This window comes from Astyanax mexicanus, chromosome 8 (genome assembly GCF_023375975.1).
Source record: "Astyanax mexicanus isolate ESR-SI-001 chromosome 8, AstMex3_surface, whole genome shotgun sequence".
NCBI classification, from domain to species: Eukaryota; Metazoa; Chordata; class Actinopteri; order Characiformes; family Acestrorhamphidae; genus Astyanax; species Astyanax mexicanus.
In genome coordinates this window covers 41823848-41844504 of record NC_064415.1, presented here as the reverse complement: position 1 = coordinate 41844504, position 20657 = coordinate 41823848, and the positions used below count along the sequence as shown (strand labels likewise).

At 36.9% G+C, this 20657-nt stretch overlaps 1 protein-coding gene across 3 annotated transcripts in view; it reads right to left on the bottom strand.

Moving 5' to 3' along the window:
- Positions 1–20657, bottom strand: part of si:ch211-106h4.4 (MAM and LDL-receptor class A domain-containing protein 2) — a 74560-nt gene that overhangs the window by 13209 nt on the left and 40694 nt on the right. For all 3 annotated transcript variants that reach the window (XM_049482834.1, XM_049482832.1, XM_049482833.1), the window contains exons 24-39: positions 17937–18054; positions 17169–17295; positions 15792–15870; positions 13461–13625; positions 13052–13177; positions 11114–11329; positions 10886–11005; positions 9587–9739; positions 9259–9347; positions 8052–8222; positions 7746–7934; positions 5939–6047; positions 5172–5294; positions 4996–5095; positions 3967–4129; positions 674–788 (exon numbers count right to left, since the gene is read on the bottom strand). In XM_049482834.1, the coding sequence (XP_049338791.1) occupies positions 674–788; positions 3967–4129; positions 4996–5095; positions 5172–5294; positions 5939–6047; positions 7746–7934; positions 8052–8222; positions 9259–9347; positions 9587–9739; positions 10886–11005; positions 11114–11329; positions 13052–13177; positions 13461–13625; positions 15792–15870; positions 17169–17295; positions 17937–18054 (2163 nt within the window). The remainder of the gene's footprint in view (positions 1–673; positions 789–3966; positions 4130–4995; positions 5096–5171; positions 5295–5938; positions 6048–7745; positions 7935–8051; positions 8223–9258; positions 9348–9586; positions 9740–10885; positions 11006–11113; positions 11330–13051; positions 13178–13460; positions 13626–15791; positions 15871–17168; positions 17296–17936; positions 18055–20657) is intronic.

Here is a 20657-nt window from a genome sequence, read left to right as displayed (position 1 = left end):
AAATAGCCCGAATCAATTACAGCGTTTTTTCACTTTATTTATTTTTTTTTTTTTGTTATGATTTCACACAAGGAAAACCGCTAGTGCAACAAAATGCAACAAAACAAACCAGATGAGCTTCTGCTTATTGTGTAGAGCTGTTGCCTTATTGGTCAGTTTAAAGCTGCTTTCACAATAAACACGGAAAATTTGCCGCCGCACTTTTAAACATTTTGTTAAGATGCTGGTGTAGCAGAAATGCAGCCTCGGAAAGTTGATTTTAAAATGTGTGCTGCGCTTTGTCCGAGGCTCAGCACGGCCAATCACAAATCAGCTAACGTGCTGTCTCCAAATACTGAGCAGCAAATGCAGCGCATAAACAATGAAAAAAGCATAACATGGAGCAATGGCAGAGATGCCATTTGTTAATAGCTGTAGTAATAATCTGAGTAATAAATCAGGTTAAACTGCACCTGAAATGCCTTTTAGCTAAAACATGAGGAGTACATTTGATAATCAGGTCGGATCGGAGTCGGTTCATGTTCTCATTACAAATTAATTGCTCAGGAGTTCAGTCTCTTCTAAACAACTGCCCCATTGTGCTCAAAACCTCTTTGTCTGTTTACAGCTTAATTGCGTCTTCTCTGTTCTCTCTAACACTCATAGAAAAACCCTTTTGGACTTTTGCTCCCACCTGGTGGCTGGTATGAGGTCTCACAGTTCAAGAAAGAGATGTCGTCCAGAGCAGTAGCACTGTACTCAGGCTTAGCAGCACTCTGCAGTGAAGTGGTCTGACTACTGAAGATAACCTGAGATTAGAAGAAGAAGAAGAAGAAGAAGAAGAAGAAGAACAGTGAGAGAAAAATACATAATATGTACATGTAAATGGGTTTTCATTTCATTGTTAAGATATTGAAAAAGAAGGTAATGTAACTAAACTGTCTTTCTAAAATAATTTATATAAATGTAATAAATAGAAAAAAAAAAGAATAAGACATCACACTACCACTTAAAATAAATAGATCGGCACCTTATTCCTGAAATTAGAACTAAGTGATTCTAAAATTAGATATATGTGCATCACATCATTTGCAAATTATACCAACTTTAATAAAATAGCATAATGGAAGAGGCTGTTTAATCCCTTAAAATGCCTTGTCCTGTAGATGAGCTACAAGTGTAGGTGATACAAAAACCTTTTTCTCTGCAGTAAAATAACTTTTTTTACATTCTGAAAACGTTGAGAGCTTTGAAATCTCATACAGGACACTCAGATACAGGAATCTACGGTGGCCGAGAAAGCCCAGCGCAGTGCAAATTGAAAAGCGCTGCAAAAGCACAAAACACATCCATCAAAATTACAACACAGGCGCAGCAAATAGAAAAACGCGCTGCAAAAAGAAAAACGCGCTGCAAATAGAAAAACGCGCTGCAAATAGAACCACAACACAACGGAAGTGAGTCACAACACAACGGAATTTTCCCGGGGGACCTTAAAAGATGCTGTACCAGCTGTATACAAAGGACAATAAGTGGCAAACAAGCTTCTGAAAAGTAAGTTATGTTTATTACCTGTGATTACCACGGTTGTGTGCATATTATTAAAAGTTCTGCTTCACAAAACGCCTTGTTTGCCACTTATTGTCCTTTGTACACATAGTGAAGTCCGAGACGTTACTGAAGACGCAGCTTAGCTGGTACAGTATCTTTTAAGGTCCCCCGGGAAAATTCCGTTGTGTTGTGACTCACTTCCGTTGTGTTGTGGTTCTATTTGCAGCGCGTTTTTCTAGTTGCAGCGCGTTTTTCTAGTTGCAGCGCGTTTTTCTATTTGCTGCGCCTGTGTTGTAATTTTGATGGATGTGTATTGTGCTTTTGCAGCGCTTTTCAATTTGCACTGCGTTGGGCTTTCTCGGCCACCGTAGGAATCAACTCAAATTCTGCATACTTGAAAATGCCTGAAAAACTTAAAAACGAAACGTAAAAAAAAAACGAAAGGTTTGGAGGACATGAAATGTTTGAATTGTATTCAGGAAAATACTGATTTTAAAATGAAGTTTAGGAAAGGTCAAATTTTATGATTTTATTTTTATATGTTTTCCACGTTGCAGATTTACTTACACTTTTAAAAATTATTTTATTACAATTGCAAATATAACTTGTAGTAACGTTTATTATCAAACATGAAACATTTTTATGTAATGCTTGAATATAAATCTTCAAGATTTAGGTGTGCAATATCAGACAGAAGAATTGACCAAAAAAAGTTATCAGAATAGTATCTACCATCTGAAGGAGACCAAACAAGTTTGATTGCACTGGATGTGTACAAGGAGGGAACCCTTGCTGTCAAAGGGGGATTTATCTATCTGAAACACACTGTTCTAAAGAAGCACTGGTATTTGTAGGTCTTCTCTGGCAAACTCGAGTTGACCTCTAAGAGCCTAGACTTTCGCAAGTATGTATTATAGTATTGGATTCGTCTTGGTCCTTTGTGTTTTATTTGCACACCTGTAATCAGAACTGAACCTTAACATTTATTCAGAAGTCGTGTGCTTAAAGGCAGCCATTAAGGAACTGTCAGAAGTAGCTGAAAAACCTTATTATCCACTTTTTACCCACTAGATTTGAGGTTTGTTGGTTGTGTAAAATCTATATGATACCGGTGGCACAGAGCATGCATTATCAGAGCCAGTGGTGATAGGTATGGTTTAGGCCATAAGGGAGGCCAGTTTCCCCACTTGTTAAATATTATAAAAATATATTGATATCAGTGGATATAAAATTATAAAATAAAATATAAAATATAAATAAAATATATAAAATTGTAATTTTATTGAAGACCCTTATTTTGTTACTACAATCATGTGACCAATTGTAACAACAAAGGAAGACATGTTGGGGCCCCTTCATCACACACAAAAGTTCAGAGTATTTCAACATTATTGATAAAATTGTCTTTTTACAGACATAGTGCATAAAAGAACCAAACTAAATTTTATTTAAGTTCAACACAGAAAATTTTGCAGTTAAATTTGCAAAGTACGTAGTACGAGTTTACTCCATTTTTTTGTAAGATTTTTGTAACTCTAAATTCTAAAATGGTTAAGATTGTTCTTTATACATGTATTTTGTCTAGGGCTGTCAACATTAAAGCGTTAACACACTGATTTGAAATCAGTAATGCATTATTCTTTTTTTTACGCATCTAATTGTGCCACCAAGTTTGACCCCAATTTATGCCGAAATCTGCAAATTAGGTTCTATCCAGAAATCCTTACAACCAAGCTGTGAGGTACAATAAAGTAAAAAAAACGTTTCCTCTATTCAATTTATCATACATTTTTTATTCCAGCACCACACGTTTTTTCTCCCCTCAAACATTCAAGTATTATAATTGACACCACTAATATAAATATAATTCCATTTAACATTTTTTTTTACATTCATTTTTTATTTACATTTAAATATACACTATAAAAACTAATCGAACAAGTGCGATTAATCGCAGTTAATCACAGAATATTGTTTTGATTAACACCACAATTTTTTTCATATATTAGTTGTTGAACTAAATGTAATTTTCGCCCTTATTGCTTGTCAAAAACACTTAAAAATATCAAATGAGCAAAATTCTGAGGAAAAAACACATATTTACATAGGTGACACATTTGCGCACAATTAAAAAAAAAAAAAAAAAAAAAAAAAAAAATATATATATATATATATATATATATATATATATATATATATATATATATATATATATATATATAATTAAACCATTTTATTTGTTTGGAACTTGCAACAACCTATTTGTCTTCCATCCAGATCCTGTGCTGTTTTAATGCAGGTGTAGAGTGTTGTAGAGCGGTTCTGTGTATTTCCAATTATTAGCCGCAGCATTGTGTCACCCTTTTACTCACTTCACTAATAATGAGTAACGAGATCTGTTGAAAAAGTAATAAAAAAATGAATATCCTCACGAACCTTGTAAGGTTTCTGTTGCTTCCCAACTGCCAGGTACTCCAGGCTCCAGGGTGTTGCAGTGCTGTGGTTGCGTGTCCAGAGTTGCGTTCTCTTTCCCTCATCGTTCTGCAGGAAAACACTCAGATCTCCCACATTCCCTCCTTTTCCCAGGTGGAAATAAAACCTGAATGCAGTTAAGTGATACACAGTAAATGCCACATTATGGAGCCAATATAAAGATAGACCAGTCACCTGTTGTAGTGCTGTTTGCTGTAGTGATAGACTTGCAGTGTGCCAAGTCCTGCTGGAAAATGAAATCCGCATCTCCATAAAAGTTGTCAGCAGAGGGAAGCATGAAGTGCTGTAAGATTTTGATTTTAGACTTGATAATAAAACACAGTGGACCAACACCAGCAGATGACATGTCTCTCCAAACCATCACTGATCATCAGTAAAAATCAAGGATGCAGAGTCTAAGGGAGGGTGGAGAGACTCACAGTCCAAGCTGCTTGAGGTCTAGTGTGAAGTTTCCACAATCAGTGATGGTTTGGCGAGACATGTCATCTGCTGGTGTTGATCCACTGTGTTATATATAAAGTCAATGGAGTTTTTTCCAAGAACATTCTACAGCACTTACTGCTTCCCTCTGCTGACAGCTTTTATGAAGATGCAGATTTAATGGCACACTGCCCACACTGCCAAAAGTACCAGTTGGTCTTATATAATATTCTAATTTTCTGAGACACTGACTTCTGGGATTTCATTGGCTGTAATCCATAATTATCAACAATAAAAGAAATAAACGCTTAAAATAGATCACTCTGTGTGTAATACATCTATATAATATACAAGTTTAAGAATATGAACTGAATAACTTTTTAATGATGTTCTAATTTGTTGAGATGCACCTGTGATATGATCTCATAGAACTTCCATAATGAGTAAAATCCTCCAAAAAAAAAACATTACAGATTCATACTATCTTAAAAATTTCCCAGTTTTACATAATCCGGTGTGAATTGTGCTTCAGCCTGGGATGAGGATACTCACAGTATCTGGCAGTAGGGGGAGCTGGATGGCAGTGATGGGCTCTGAAACTGTGCTTCACTTCCAGATGACGCAGGACTGAAATTCACATGCACGTAGTGTCCTGAGGAGAAGCGCTTATGATGAGAAATTGATTGGTAAATATTGTTTTTGAGGATAAAACACAAATATAGCATTACCTGTTCCTGTGGTGTGGTCAGCTGGGGGATCTGTGTTGTCACCAGCTTTCACTCTCAGCCACTTGTTGACACTCTGGCTTATATCACTCCAGTCACACAATCCATTCTCAAATGTGCAGGGTCCTAGAGATACACCCAGTGGAGAACAAGAGTGAGTGTCTTTCAAAACCTGATACTTATATACAGCTCTGGAAAAAAATGAAGAGACCACTTCAGTTTCTGAATTAGTTTCTCTGATTTTGCTAATTAAAGGTATGTGTTTGAGTAAAATGAACATTGTTGTTTTATTCTATAAACTACAGACAACATTTCTCCCAAATTCCAAATTAAAATATTGTCATTTACAGCATTTATGTGCAGAAAATGAGAAATGGCTGAAATAACAAAAAAGATTCAGAGCTTCAGATCTCAAATAATGCAAAGAAAACAAGTTTATATTTATAAAGTTTTGTTAAAGTTCAGAAATCAATATTTGGTGGAATAACCCTGGTTTTTAATCACAGTTTTCATGCATCTTGGCATGTTCTCCTCCACAAGTCTTACACACTGCTTTTGGATAACTTTATGCCACTCCTGGTGCAAAACATCAAGCAGTTCAGCTTGGTTTGATGACTTGTGATCATCCATCTTTTTCTTGAATATATTTCAGAGGATTTCAATTTGGTAAAATCAAAGAAACTCATCATTTTAAGAGTTCTCTTTTATTTCCAGAGTTGTAACTTATTTAGCTATTTTTCAGAAGAAAAAATGTTTTGTTTTTGTCTTACCACACGTTTCCTCATCTTCCCCTAGAGGGCAGTCTATGCTGTAGTCACACTGAGCAGTGGAAGCGATGCATTTCATCCCGCTTGACCTCCAGCAGTAAAATTCATTCTCCTGTTCAGGGAAAAGAGCTCAAATCTACACAGTGTCTTTTGTATGTGCTAAATCATACGCTGACATGCCAAAAACCATGAGACACAGAAGCTTATTATAGAAAAATAAGCTGTCGTGGGTAACAGTCATTACCACTCACTGCACTGTCCACTGTGGGTAATAATGCCTTTTATGATGTGCCATTCTATGATTGTACACATGACACTGTGGGCAGAGGAATATTAAATATCTAAACACCCACTTTCAGATCTTGCTCGTTATTTGCTCATTTACAAAATTCCACCTCACAAATTGGTAACACTTCAACCTACATATTGCTATGCCATGACTTTTGGCATGTTAGTGTATAAACAGATAAAACGCACTGTGTTTGAAGAAACTCAGACCTTCCTGTAGCAGTTTTCTCCAGTATCCAAGAAGCTTTTAAATGTGTAGGAAACAGTATAAACCACTCTCTGGCTTAATCTGTAATTTCTCTAAAGACTTCTTTTTGTTAATAGTTACAGAGTTTTCTGTGTTTCTGTGTCTTTTTCTAGTTATTATGATGAAAGTGTGGGTGTGCTGTGTGTAAGTGTGTAAATGCTGCAGTAGAGAGTGCAATCTTTTCCAGCACTGCTTTACTACAGACAAAGGTTTTGTAAATTGATGTTATTTTAAGTCTATTTTCAAAGCTCAGATTATTGTCTTCGCTACTTTAATTGTTTGGTAACCCATTCTTTTATAAATAAAATATTTTTTTTTTTTACAATATATTTTTTACAAAGTTATTTTTTTCCATATAGGCTCTGGCAGTTTACTGCAAAACACTGTACAATGGATTTTGTAGCATTTCTGGTTATTGACTGGATCTCAACAGCTTAAATGGCCAAAAAATGGGAAAAGGGGATTTTTAAAACTTTTGACCACTAGTGTATAGATATAAAATTAAGCAAGAATTGAGGAGTTGTTTGCTGTTGTTAAAGGAGAAATTCTCTGGAAATTCAACTGTAGGTTCCAGCTGTACCACTCCTCCTAACTCCTCAGGGACAGTGGAAAAAATGCAGGGAATTCAGGCACTGTTGCACTTTGGGAAACTTCCAGAACAGTACTGTACAGTAATGTACTGTACTATTTCTCTATCAGCAGGGCTGGGGTATTGTTTTACAATGTTCGATACCTTTCACCGTGAGGGGCTACCATACTTTTGGATCCTGTTGGAATAAACAGTAAGCATGTTTGTGGCATTTTATTTAAAACAAAAATCTTTGCTTGTGCTTAAACTGCAAATATTTTCCTATGTATATTGCTTTATGCATTTCAGTTTTAAGAGTTATTTTAAAATATATATTTAAAAATATATTTACATTAGTGGTGTCAATCACTTAAAATTAATTATAATCATGATTCTTTTTTTAGGCTGGTAGTTCCCTATGTTTGGGAGGGGGCAGTAATAATAGTGTAATGTGGTTTAGGTCAGTATCAAAAACAGGCACCAATTTTTTTTGGGCCCTTTCTGTACTCTGTAATACTGAATTTCGATACCCAGCACTATCTATCAGTTCACAACTCAGGGATTTAATCAGATTACTTTGCTGAGCGTTATACATCTCTGTAATTATCTGTATTAACTTTTTATTGTTTAATGTCTAAAGATGAATTATTACTGTGGTAAAGCACAATCCAAGTTGTAGAAAACAAACTCAACCAGTCAGGTCTCACCTTGCAGGGATGGTCAGTAGGTGTGGGAGTAGTTAATGGTGCAGTGGGTGTTGAGGGAGAAAGAGTAGGAGGAGTTTCTGGCAGTTGGCTGTTGTCAGGGTCATGAACACAGCTCGGTGAGAAGGACACATCATCCACAGTGATGAATTCTTCACGGTTCTCACTGCTCCCCACAAACCGGAACACAATCTAAACACAAAACATAATAATTCATCACAAGATCATTTAAATTTATCCCACTCATTTCCCACAAAATGATGTGAGGTGATGAGGTCCCATTAATGGGGCTTAGATGTTTCTTCAGACCTTGGCCTTCACTGAGGAGGAGAAGGTGACCTCAACTCTCTGCCAGTGGAATCCATGAGTCACAGTCTGGCCCCAGAGAATAATGTCATCTTCCCCACCCCGGAGCCTCCGCAGCTGTGCGGTCAGTCCAGCCATGGAGTTGTTACCGTGGGCATAGTAGTAGAAGATCACCTGCAAGGCCAGAGGAGAAACGCAATCAGATGAAAAGCAACATTTTAAATGTCACTGTCGTTTTTGCATCTTTAAATTCTGTGCTGAACTTACTTTTTAAGAGTGTATTACATCATTTCTAATGTGGTGAGAGCATCAAACACATTGTGTTGCGAAAAGGTATATAGTTGGTTAGTTGGTATACAGTGAATAATCCTATTTAAGTAATGTCCTAATTCATATTTTGGCAAGACCTACTCAACTAAGTAGTTCTTAATAACTTTAAGAAATGAGGATCAGTCAATTTGAAAAAAAAAATTAAACTTTAAATTTAACTTTAAGTATGCTCAAGTGCAGTTGCAAAGACTATCAAACGTTATGATGAAACTGGCTCTCAAAAGAAAACATCTTTCCTTCCAGGAAAGGAAGAGCAAGAGTTACCTCTGTTGAACAGGATAAGTAATATAGAGTGCGTATCTATATCTGGGCATACACACCCCTTTACACACCAGTATCCAATTTTCTGGGCAATTTAGAATATCCAATTTACCATATCTCCAAGTTTTTGGACTATGGAAGGAAACCTACAAAGACACAAGGAAAACATGGAAGCTCCACCCAGATATGGACTTGAACCCAGGCCTCCAGCGCTGGGAGGTCAACGTGCTAACCACTAAGCCACCATGCCACTATGCCACTTCTAGGCTTCCACAGCTGCATCTCCTCCAATCTTCCAGTTCATTCGCTTTTAGGCTTTTAGCCTCATATTTTTCAAATACTGCTGGTGTATTTAGCTTTGATAAAGCTATCATAGTGAGCTGTATGTATGTTAAGGCAACACAATGGAAAATGGGTACTGGGAAGTGGGAAGTGGTCGGTGAGTGGACAAGCTGAAAAAACTGTCCCTAGACGTGAAAGGAATATGTGTATTTCAAATATAATCAACCAATCAAGTGTGCAAGAATGTAACTTACAGAAGCCATACATTAAAATGCTATTTCTTTGGCATGTCAGACTCGACATGTAAAGTGTATAAACTTAGAAATTCAAGACTCACAGTGCACTCAGAGCTGGGCAGGAGAGTGCTGGACATGATCTCTGCTGTCTGGCTCGCAGAATGATGATGGACAGGGACAATGAAATGACCTAAAACATGTAAAAATTCGTTTAATTTAAATAGGCATTATTATATTTCTCATTTTAATTCTTAGTCACAAGAGTTTTACATGTTTAGCTACATAATTTCTCAATATTGTTAAAATAAAGATATTAATATATTAAATTAGGATAAAAAAGGTTTTTATGGGTGTTGGAATGATTGATCTACTGTATTTTTATGAGAAATGTTTAAAATATATACAATAGAAAACTATTGGTTTATATACCTGCCGCTGTGTTACGGGTGTGGTCTCTAGGCGGTCCACGCACCGGCCACGCCCTCTCTCCACTCTGCAGGCTCCACCCATCCCATCCTTCATTACTCTGCCATGAGCACATGCCTTGCTCAAAACTGCAGCGCTGTTTATAACCCAGCTCATCTGATCAAGAAAGCAAAATACGTTACAGTCAAATCTGTCTTCTTTTGTGATCAAGGTTTTATTTTTTATTTAAGTTTTTTTTCCACTTAATTAAACAGTCATCGAAATATAACAATACAGAACTGAAAAAATCAGAAAGAAGAATAAACAAAATAATAAACCCCTAATAAACACTTGTTCATCCTTTCCCTTTCCTGGTCAAATCTGTCTTTTAAAGATGTGATACAAAATAAACAGTTCGGGAAAAAAAAAAACAAAAAAAAAAACTAATTTTTATATGCCCTAATTGTAGCCAAACATTGTGTTTTGGTGGGGTATAGCAATATTTTAAACATCATGACATGGTCATTTGAAAATCAAATTGTTTTGTGCATCAGGTAGAAAAGGCATTCTATTAATTATAAAGTCTAATTCAACTGTATGATTTGAACATCAAAGTCCATGTATGACCCTGTTTTGCCTGACTACTCTCTGGTAAGTTGTTTATATTTTAGCCGCTAATGCTAATGCTAATGCTGCTGCATCCAGCCTTATTGGAAATCTGGAAATCTAAGTTTACTCTAAATAAACAGAAAGCATTTTACTCACCCAAATAAACAGTTACCAGGAGAAAAATCTTTTAAGATTAACATCTAGCACTTGTTGACTTTAAAGGAAAATGTTTTGTTTACTTAGTTTAGCTTTTAGTTACCCCAACACCACCCAGCGGCGAGACCTGCTGAGTTAGAAGGGCAACATGGCGACACTCCTGTTCCCTACTAGTCTCGCATAATGCACGTTCATTGATATGCGCCTTTTAAGTCTTATAGTGCAAAAAATACTCTAAAGCTACGCTGATGGGTGTGGTGGCCTGGAGGTGAGGTGTGTTCAGGTACATTTCTGGAATATTGCTATCTTGGTAATGGTAGAGTCAGGTGCTCACCTATAGACTGCTAAAATGTTTTTATATATTTCTTTGATAGTTAACTTTGTTTTGAGCTAAAAAGCGGAGCAAAACGGAAAATAAGGCTTTGAAAACCTGGGAGACATTTAAACTTTAAAATCAGCTGATATTTTGTGAATTATCACAATGATCTTTTTGATGTTTGGACGCTTTCAGGACTTTGGAAGACGATAGATTGAATGTAGAGTTAACTGGCCTCTTACCACAATGTGCTTCATCACTTCCATCTCCACAGTCATCACTAAAGTCACACACTCTGCTTGCCTCCACACACACGCGGTTAGAGCATGTGAATGTACCAGTAGGACATGAGTCCTGAGGCTCTGAATAACAGAAGACAGATAGATCTGTCAGAACAGCTATTATTAAATGCACATTAATCCCACAGGAAAGCCATAAAGAAGCTATAAAAGGTTCAGCCTTTCTTGTACCTGGCAGGGAACAGTTGATGAAGGCAAGGTCATCTATGGCGATGTCCCCGAGCTCACTAAAGGTCCTGGTGGCCTCAAAGAGGATGGTGAAAACCTGATGAGTGCGACCTACTGCCACCTCTGCCCGAAGCCACTCGTCTCCGTGATCACCAGATTTCCACCACAGAATAGTTCGTCTTGGGCCTTCTTGAAGAAACACTTTCAGCTCCCCAATACCTGTGAATATAATAACACAAAAAAACATTTGAGTGGGGCAACAAGGCTAGTTTTGATGAGGCCAAAGTGCATCAATCCAAGGCCAGTGCCCAGTTGCCCCTTAAATATCTCTTAAAGTGTTTTGAAGAAAAAATCCCTTACGTGTTATTTAAGGGCAACCATTAAACAACTATTAAAGATTATATTCTCTGTAGTAACTCATAACATGTACATCCGCAGATGTGTGGGTTTTAGCCCCAATGTGGCCCATCCCCCGGTCCCATTTCCACACCCCATGTTGCCAGGTATAGGACACAATAGCATGCAAACTGTGTGCTGCAGCCACAGGAATGGCGAATTGGCTATTTGTGTTATGGGAGAGGGTGGTGTTGGATCCAAGTGCAGAGCAAAATTGTTGTTTGTTTTTGTATTTATTTATTTATCTTCATTTATATATGTTTACTCATGTATACTTATAATCATTTGTTTATTTGAATATTTGAGTTTTATTTGAGTTTTTATTTATAAATATGTTTTAATAGTGTTTATATCAAAAAGGGTGTGCTTGTGGGACTTTGGTTTGGTTCTCCACAGAGGTGACTGGAAAATGGGTGGAAAACAAAACCCTGAAGAGGTGAACAAAAAAGGCGGGAAACAGAATAAAATGACATGTACAAATGAAAGACAGCCTTTAGTTTCCAAAAAAACCTAAAACACAATGTCCTTTGTGCTTTCTTTTGATATTTTTTAAATCTTTTTTGTGGCTTTCTTCTCTAGTCCTGTCCTGTCCTGTCCTGTCCTGTCCTGTCTTGTCTTTTCTTTCACCCTCGGTTACTGGTCACCCCTCTATAAACGTGCTACGAGATTGAGTGGTTTGATTGGGGTTTATATAGAGTGCTGCACAGGTGGTGCTGGTTGCCAATGATCACCGCTGGGGATTCTGGGAATTGGAGTTTCGCGACCCAACTCCACTCATTTTTCCCCTCTGTTGGCCAGCTCCCCTGCTGGTGGACAGTAGTGCAGCACTGCCCATCACAATTTGTCTTCTAAACAGGTAATCACTGAGCTGTAGTAAGGTACATGTACACATACTGGGTTATCAATTCAAATAATATTTAAGATAGTTAGCTAAAGTGATCTGTACTATGCTGGTTAACGTCTATATTAAGGGAAAACGTAAGGTGATTTATGCACCCAGGCCCAGGGTTTCAAACGAATGCCATTTTGTTGTCCCAGGGCCAATAAATACACAATTAGATTAAAGCTCTTCGGACAACAAGACCACCGAGATGACTTGGCCTACTGTCATTTCTGTGTTGTAGTAAAAACAATTAGAAATAGAAAAAAGTTATTTTAGGTTTGTAATATTTATATTAGTATATTGTAAAACTATATTATAAGATAAAATAATAAAATGATATATTGTTTAATAAAGGGGGGGGGTGATTTTTAGCAAATAATTCATTGGTTAACAGATTACAGTTGGTAGAGTAAATAAAATGCATATAATCAATATAATTCAAACTGATGACTACTACTAGAAAAATACACAAATAAATACAACATTAATGTTAAAAAAATGGTACAAATAATTAATGTTTATTAAGCTCAGCTGACAGAAAGCTTGGGTGGTTATACAAAATTATTGTCTGATCTATCAGTAGTTTTTGGTGATAAAGTTTTAATTCTATACTAAGGCTAGGTCCTGTGTTCTTCTTTACTATCCAGTAAAGCTTGACTTACCCTCTCCGTACATGTGGTAGTAGAACTCAAGCACACACTCAGCGCCGGCTTGCTTCATGGCTGGACTCTGCAGTGCAGCGTAGCTGTTCTGATCTCCATGACTGGCTTCTACTGCCATATACCAGCCTGATAAAACCACAGAGAATCAGAGCGAGTTTATTAAAAGATTAATCAAAATTAAGAATGTATGTATGTATGTTTTTTTCTTCTTCTTTAAGGTTGCTATTTTGTACAACATAATACACAATATACACTCATAATTAAAGAAATGGTTGCAGTATTAGGTGCACCCAGAAGGAAGTGTTGGACTGCAATGTAATTCTGAAGATAAAAGTTGACAGGAACAATAAATTATTGTTAAGTAGTGTGTTTGTGTGTGTGTGCTGCTTTGTGTGTGTGTGTGTGTTACCCAGCTCTGTTCCAGTAGTATGGTCCACTGACGGGCCAGTGTTGGCAGTGGTTGTTCCATTGTGATCTCGCTGCCAGACAAACTGCCCCACACTCACATCTGTCCATCCACAGCTGTCCGTCTCAAACTGGCAGCCAACAAACAGCCCACTCTCTACAGCCTCATCTGCATTGTTTAGTGAGACCACAGATATAATATCAGTGGTTTTAATTATTACATATCTTACAAAAAATATCTGAAATCACAAGCTATGTTCCAAAGTGTAGGCGGCTTCTTAGGTGGGCTGCATTTTTTGACCAATATGTCATTGTAGGAAGTTTTGAAGTGAAGGATCCTTTGTATACAGCTAAGAAATGCAGCGTTCAGAGAGATTTAAGGGCACAACAGATGTATTTTGAGATAGGATTTCGGCACTTGCTCATGAATATTCATACATGCAAACCAGTGGCGATTGCTCTAAGACTGCAAGGGAAGCTCAGCTTCCCCTAAAATGTAAAAAATAAGTGTTTAATTATATACTGTTGTGTGTACATGTCACTGATTAAATATGCGCTACAGCGCGCTGAACGTAGTTCAGAATCAGCTTCTTATCACTGGTAACGCTGCAGCTTTCCTCTCACTCATTCTCGCAGCTTCACTGCGCTGCTTTAAACAATGCGGATGCTGGGCATCCACAGAGCTCAATAGCGGAGCAAAGCGCGCAGCGAAACGAGACGAGTCATTGGATAAATGCTGGGCTTCGTCCCGCCCATTGGACGCTCATCGTCTCTGGGGGTCTATGGAGCAGTGGGCTGGCCTCGGCCGGCCCGGACGCTCAGCTTCTGCGTGATGATTGGATGATCTGTCTGAGGCGGAGTCCCTTTTTGATTGACAGCGAAATGAGCGAATCAGCGATCTTTTAGTGTAAAAATCCATTTGATAGTCTTCCTTACGAAGAAAAACTTAGAGTTAAACAGCAGGGCAGATCAACTCCACAGATTAATTTGGTGTAAAAGGTGGGGAAAAGTAACAGGTCTTTTCAGCTGTTCTGGTATGATAAAGTGAGCTGGCTGACTGGAAGTGCTGTAACAAATAAAATGTACTGAGGGCCATTCTTCTTGATGAAACTATCTCAGGACATAAATGAACAGGGGCCAGTAGTAAGTATTGTGTTATTATTTAAAATAATTAAAATAATTTAAAATAATAAAGGGATTATTTAAGGAAATTAAAACTGTCCAAAAAGGAAATAAATTTACCTGCATTTTTTCCTTTACCAACTTTAAAGATTTTGCGTAATGTTATTTTTTACTGATCATTTTATGTTTATTCATGTCATAGCGTCTTTTTTATGTAATTGTTCAATGTAAAGAATGGGTACCTTGTGTAGTGAAAACCTGAAAATAATGCCTTTTGTTTACAAAAAAAAAATCTCAGGGAGAGTAGAATTTGCGTATAAATAAAACGACATATGTTAAGATGTAGGCCGAAATTGAGCTTCCCCTCCTTGAAAGACCAGCATCCGCCACTGATGCAAACATATTGCCTCTGATTGGCTAACAGCACTGTGACACCAGTGAGATGATCAGCAGTTAGAAACATTAATAAAGACATTTTTACACTAATAACAGTCTTTGCAATCTTATATGTTACTTTAAAACATGTGTAATGCCATGCTAAGTGCAGTCTAGCCACTAGCAACCTAGTCTTAGAGGCTCTGTAAAAGTTGAAATCCACTGGGGATCCAATGTAAACACACAGAGGTGGGTAGTCCAGGTCCAGAAATAAAAAAAAAACACCCCGGGGTTTTGCTGGCTGAGCCGCAGCAGAGCTGCCCAGGCAGTTGGAACAAAACTCTGGGGTGGATTTTTACTTTTAACTAGTGTAAAAACTGTTTTAAAGACACACCTACATATCTCAGTTGTACTTTGTTGGTGGTGCTTCATAGACAAATTCTAACTATTTGTTCCTTAGCTCTGAATTACTGGGCAATACATACAACTCTGATGTGATATTTGCACAAATAACATAGGAATGAAGTGCCATGCTATTCCTAGCGCTGTTAGCAAGCCAAGGTGGCCGAGGCCATGAACACTAATTCACGGATTGACATAGACACAGTGCTTTTCCTTAGCAGAAAGACACATTTAAAATGTTTTTAAATCATGTATAAATCATTTCTATGAAGAAATGAAAAAGGGTAATAAAGTAATGTTTGTGTGTGATGTCACTGGGACGCCTCGTTATACTGTTCTACCTTGGTTGCAGCCTACACTTTAGAACGCAGCTACAGAGATTCAGAGCTACATAATTCACTAAAGATCAGGAACATTAAGGAGAAATGAGCCTTGCCTTCACACCGGCCTTTCATAATTGTTACGTCATCCACGGCCATAAATCCACCATTTCCAGAATCTGCCTCCAGACGAATCTGACAAAGACAAGTAATACAATTATAAAAGGACATAAACAATATATAAAAACTACATACTGTAGTGTATCTAGTGTAGCTCCTTTATTATCAGTGTCCACAGCAGTAGCTATGTCAGACTGCATTAACTATATAAAACTAACTATAATAATAAGATGAACTGACTGAATATTCTAACACAAATGAAAGTGGCTGTGTAAGAATAAGTTAGATACTGGAGGAAAATTTGATTATTTGGCAATCATCAAAATGAATGCCTGAAAAGACGGAATAATGCATACCAAACAATGCCTTTTTGCTGTGGCAGCACACTCACACTCCACCCTCCTCCTGCCCTCTCTCTTGTGGAGCCAGAAATTGTCTGAGAGCCAGCAAGTTTAAGTTCATTTTACAGCTACTCGATAAATAAATTAGATAAAGCATTCAGCGTTTACACCTGTATTTTTATTAGTGGTGTCAATCAATGAAAAAAACGTAATTAGATTAATCACAACAATTCTGTTCTTGTTCTTCTTAAGACACAATTTTTCATAGTGGATGTTTAATAGTAAAGTTTAGGACCCTTAAAAATGTCCTGTGTATTTTTATCAATTTCTTTTCGTTGTTTTTCATGGTAAAAGCAATAAAACTCAACTTCCCAGAAGCATTTTCTGTTTTTGCGCCATGTATCTGTTAGTTTCCTGTTAAGTGCAACCAGTGGGATGAGTCTAAGGCATGATTGGCATGTTATTAGCCAATCAGTATTGAGAAGGGGCGGGCCTAAGAGTCAGTCATGTTGCCAATTAATGTCAATTAGTTACATTTGTCGACTACAAATGTCATTGTCGACTAATCATTAATTTGTAACAGTACTGCAATGAGAGATGGGTAAATGGCTCACTAACTTAACTCCAAAAGTGCCCAAATACAACAGATTACATATTTACACACTAAATATTAGTACTTTTTTTTACATTTAAACAACATCCATACATTTAAATGCCTTTTAAATCTCATGTTCAGCTGTTTCTATTGTTTTTAGAGTAGAGGACATGGTAGAAAAAAACGTTGACTAATCGACTAATCGAAAAAAATAATCATCAGATTAGTCGACTACCAAAATAGTCACTAGTTGCAGCCCTACTTCAAGCATAAACCGGACACAAGCGTGTCCTGAACATCGTACCCTACATAAACTGCACTGTTTTCCCATTGGAAGCACCAAGACTGTTTTGGGCACATTGATTGTGTTGTGTTAATTGTGCTAATGCTTTACTGTTGACGGCCCTAAATTTTTTGTGGTATGAGCTCTAACTCACCTGAAAAGGGTTAGTCTCAGACACTGTTGTAGAGAAATTTCTCCAGCTGTGTCCAGCAGCACTTGTTTCAAACATCAGCTCTTCTCCTTTTTCTGCATCTAGAAACACTCGCAACATCCCTGAGTCACTGCAAGAAGGAGACACACAGGATAAAATCAATTAGTTTTGAAAAGAAGCTGGCTGTGAAAAATGTAAATATTTTTCAATGACTTGAATATTCAATGACTTGAAAACCTCATAGAGCCCTTTTTAATCATTATAGAAGATGAAACACATTTCAGATGTTATTTAGACTTATTAACTTATTTAGAGCTTGATGATCTTCGGTCAAGAGAAGACAGTGGTGTTTTTGGATTGTGTTGACATACAGCTTCTTCTTTGCAATGATATTTTGTCCTTTAGATCAGAGTCTTTGCAGTTTTTGATGAGGAATTTGTTTAGATAAAGTTATTTGCAGATTGGTGAACACCTGCCCATCTTGTTTTGTGAGAGACTGCCTCAGTAAAATGCTCCTTTCATATTTAGTCGTGTGAGTTAGTTGCAAATTGCTCTTGCAGCAGTTCATTATTAGTACCGCTTGCTTTTCCAACCTTTTGTTGCCCCGTTTATTTAATGGAAAAATCACTTTCAATATATGTGACCTATGTTCTATTATTTTCAAGTCATTTAATTCAGTTTTATTACATTTACACAGCATTCCCAAATGTGCTGTAATTGTAAGGTATTGAGACAGCAGATAGCAGGAAGATGATGGTGATTAGCTCTGACCTGTTGTTTATATGGTACCAGAAAGTGAAGCAGGAGTTGGAGTTCTGTAGGATTCGCTCAGAGATGAGCACCGCTTTGCTGCTGTGTTCTGCCTGAGATGGGCTCAGCATAAACCTTCCTGCAAGAGAAATGAGGTAATTCAAAAACTCAATTTTCACTTCTGATTATTTCTGATTATTTTTTGAACTAAATTGGTTTCTGTTAAAATGTATGAATTTAAGTTTTTGAGTTTTTGTGTTTGAAGTTGTTCCAAAAGGTTCATATTATCATTAATAAAATATTTCTTAATAAAAATGACTATTTATTTATTTTAATACAACGCATAACTTTCCAAATATTGATTTTGATTATATCAATTGATTGATTATATGAATAATACATTATTTGACTATATGAAAAATACATCATTTTCCAATCTAAGCTGAAAACATGTATTTGTCAGTACGATAATGCTTGCCCACACACAACAAGGGTTGCCTGGTCATGAGATTATTGTCAATTGAGCATTTATGGGACCAGCTGGAAGACAAGCTTCAGCAACCTATGAGTAAGCAGGATCTACAGGTTTAGCAGGAACATTTTTGGGCAAATGTGCCGCACAATTCCATACAACACCTCTATTCTTCCATGCCGTATATCATCTTGTAAATGGGCCATATTTTAGCAAACTATTAGCCATCAACCATCAACCAGCTTTACTTAGGGTGTGCCTTAGTGCCTTTTTAGTATAATCAGGATGAGGCATTAAATAATTCTCTTAAAGGGTGTCACTTGCCATTTCCTTTAAGAGCCAGTTTTGCTTTGACTTTGGTGGATTGGTATTTTAATGTCGCAGCGCTTCAGAGGAAACTGAGCAGTTTATTTACATTACATTACATTACATTACATTTGGCAGACGCTTTTGTCCAAAGCGACTTACAATATTGAAGTGCAAATAATAGAAGAGGTTAAGTACAAAAATAATAGAAGTTAAAAATAAAGCATCTATAGATAGGGCCTTAAGGAGGTCAGAGGGAAATAATGGGATAGAGGAGTAGAGAAGAGGAAGAAGGAGATGAGGATAGAATTAGTTAGTTTATACTGTTTATACTGTAAAGGTGTGTGAGTAGGTCATTCATGGGAACAGCAATGTTATTTAATTTAATTTATTTTTTTATTCTGTTTATTGTTGATGTGTGTTCTTCTGCGTGTCCATGTGTGTGTGTAATGAGCAAGAATGTATGCCTGCATTGCCAAGATAGCAATAAACATCTGACTATTTATGGGAGGTAAATCCTGCCAAAAATAAAACTGAAATAAAAACACTAAAATGAAAATGCAAATACCGTTTTGCTCTTTCTTTTCACAAACATGTGTGAAAATATTATGACAAAATTAAAAACGAAATTAAATCACTTTTCATTTGAGCATGGGTCATACGTGAAAAAAATAAAATTAAAAAGCCTTTTTGCCATTTCATTTTCATTGCCATTCGGCTATTTCATTGTCAAATCTAAAATGAAAAAGCTAATTATAAAAAGAAAAATCAAAGCTTCACTTTGGGCTTGCTTTTTCTCGATGAACTGCATAATAAATGACAAAACTAAAATCGAAATGCAATGGTAACGTTTTTATTTATTTTCCTTTGCAATAGGCTGCATGTCTGACAGAATTAAAATGAAAACACAAAATGGAAACATAAATAGCAAAGTGAGAGTTTGTGATTCAGTTTTTGGTGTGGACTGCGCTTTAAGTGTCAAAAATAAAAGGGAAACGCAAAGGAAGACTGGCGCTCCCTGCTGGTGATTTAGTTTTCTTTTTCAACAAATATATGTAAATTAGCAGTAGGCGGGGCAACAACTACGGATCCACCCGCGGAATCCAGACCAGCATACAGCAGCAACATGGCTGACGTTTTACTAGAAACGGCAAACATGATGGTCAGATTGACCAGTTGCCAGGACGAAGATTATTTATATCTGACGGTGCATTTACACTGCTCCGTCGCGACAACGCACATGGTCACACTGCCCCCTCCAACTGGTCGCGTGTGGGCGTGACAAAGGCGTTCCCTGCGTCGTCCAATGAAATCGTTCTAATAAATTTAAATGCTTTTATACAAGCTATTATTATTTTATATAAATTAAAAAATATATAAATGTGTATTAATAAATATAAATGTTCGATTGAGCTTTATTACACTGTCTAGTGAGCAGAATATAGGCTAACAAAAGCAAATGTATCTACTTAAATTATATATTAATATTTTAAAAACCCACTAGAGACCCCAACAATCTCTGCAGCCTTTCTCCTCGCTGTATTACTGTGATCAGAGTCCCTGTAAATCAGCAGAGTTTTAATATATGAGGCAGGAAAGCCTGAAACTTCTCTTCCAGGCTTCTCTGGACGCTTAAAAGCGGAACTAGATGTTTTCATACTGCGCTGCAGACACGTACCAGGCGAACACCTGCTCTCAGATTGGATAGACGCATGGAGAATCCAGAGAGTTGTAGCCTCGCCTACTGCTAATTTACATATATTTGCATGCTGGTGAAGTTGAAAAAGAAAAAGAAATGTATAAAAAGAAAACTAAATCACCAGCAGGGAGCGCCAGTCTTCCTTTGCGTTTCCCTTTTATTTTTGACACTTAAAGCGCAGTCCACACCAAAAACTGAATCTCACATTCTCACTTTGCTATTTATTTTTCCATTTTGCGTTTTCATTTTAATTCTGTCAGACATG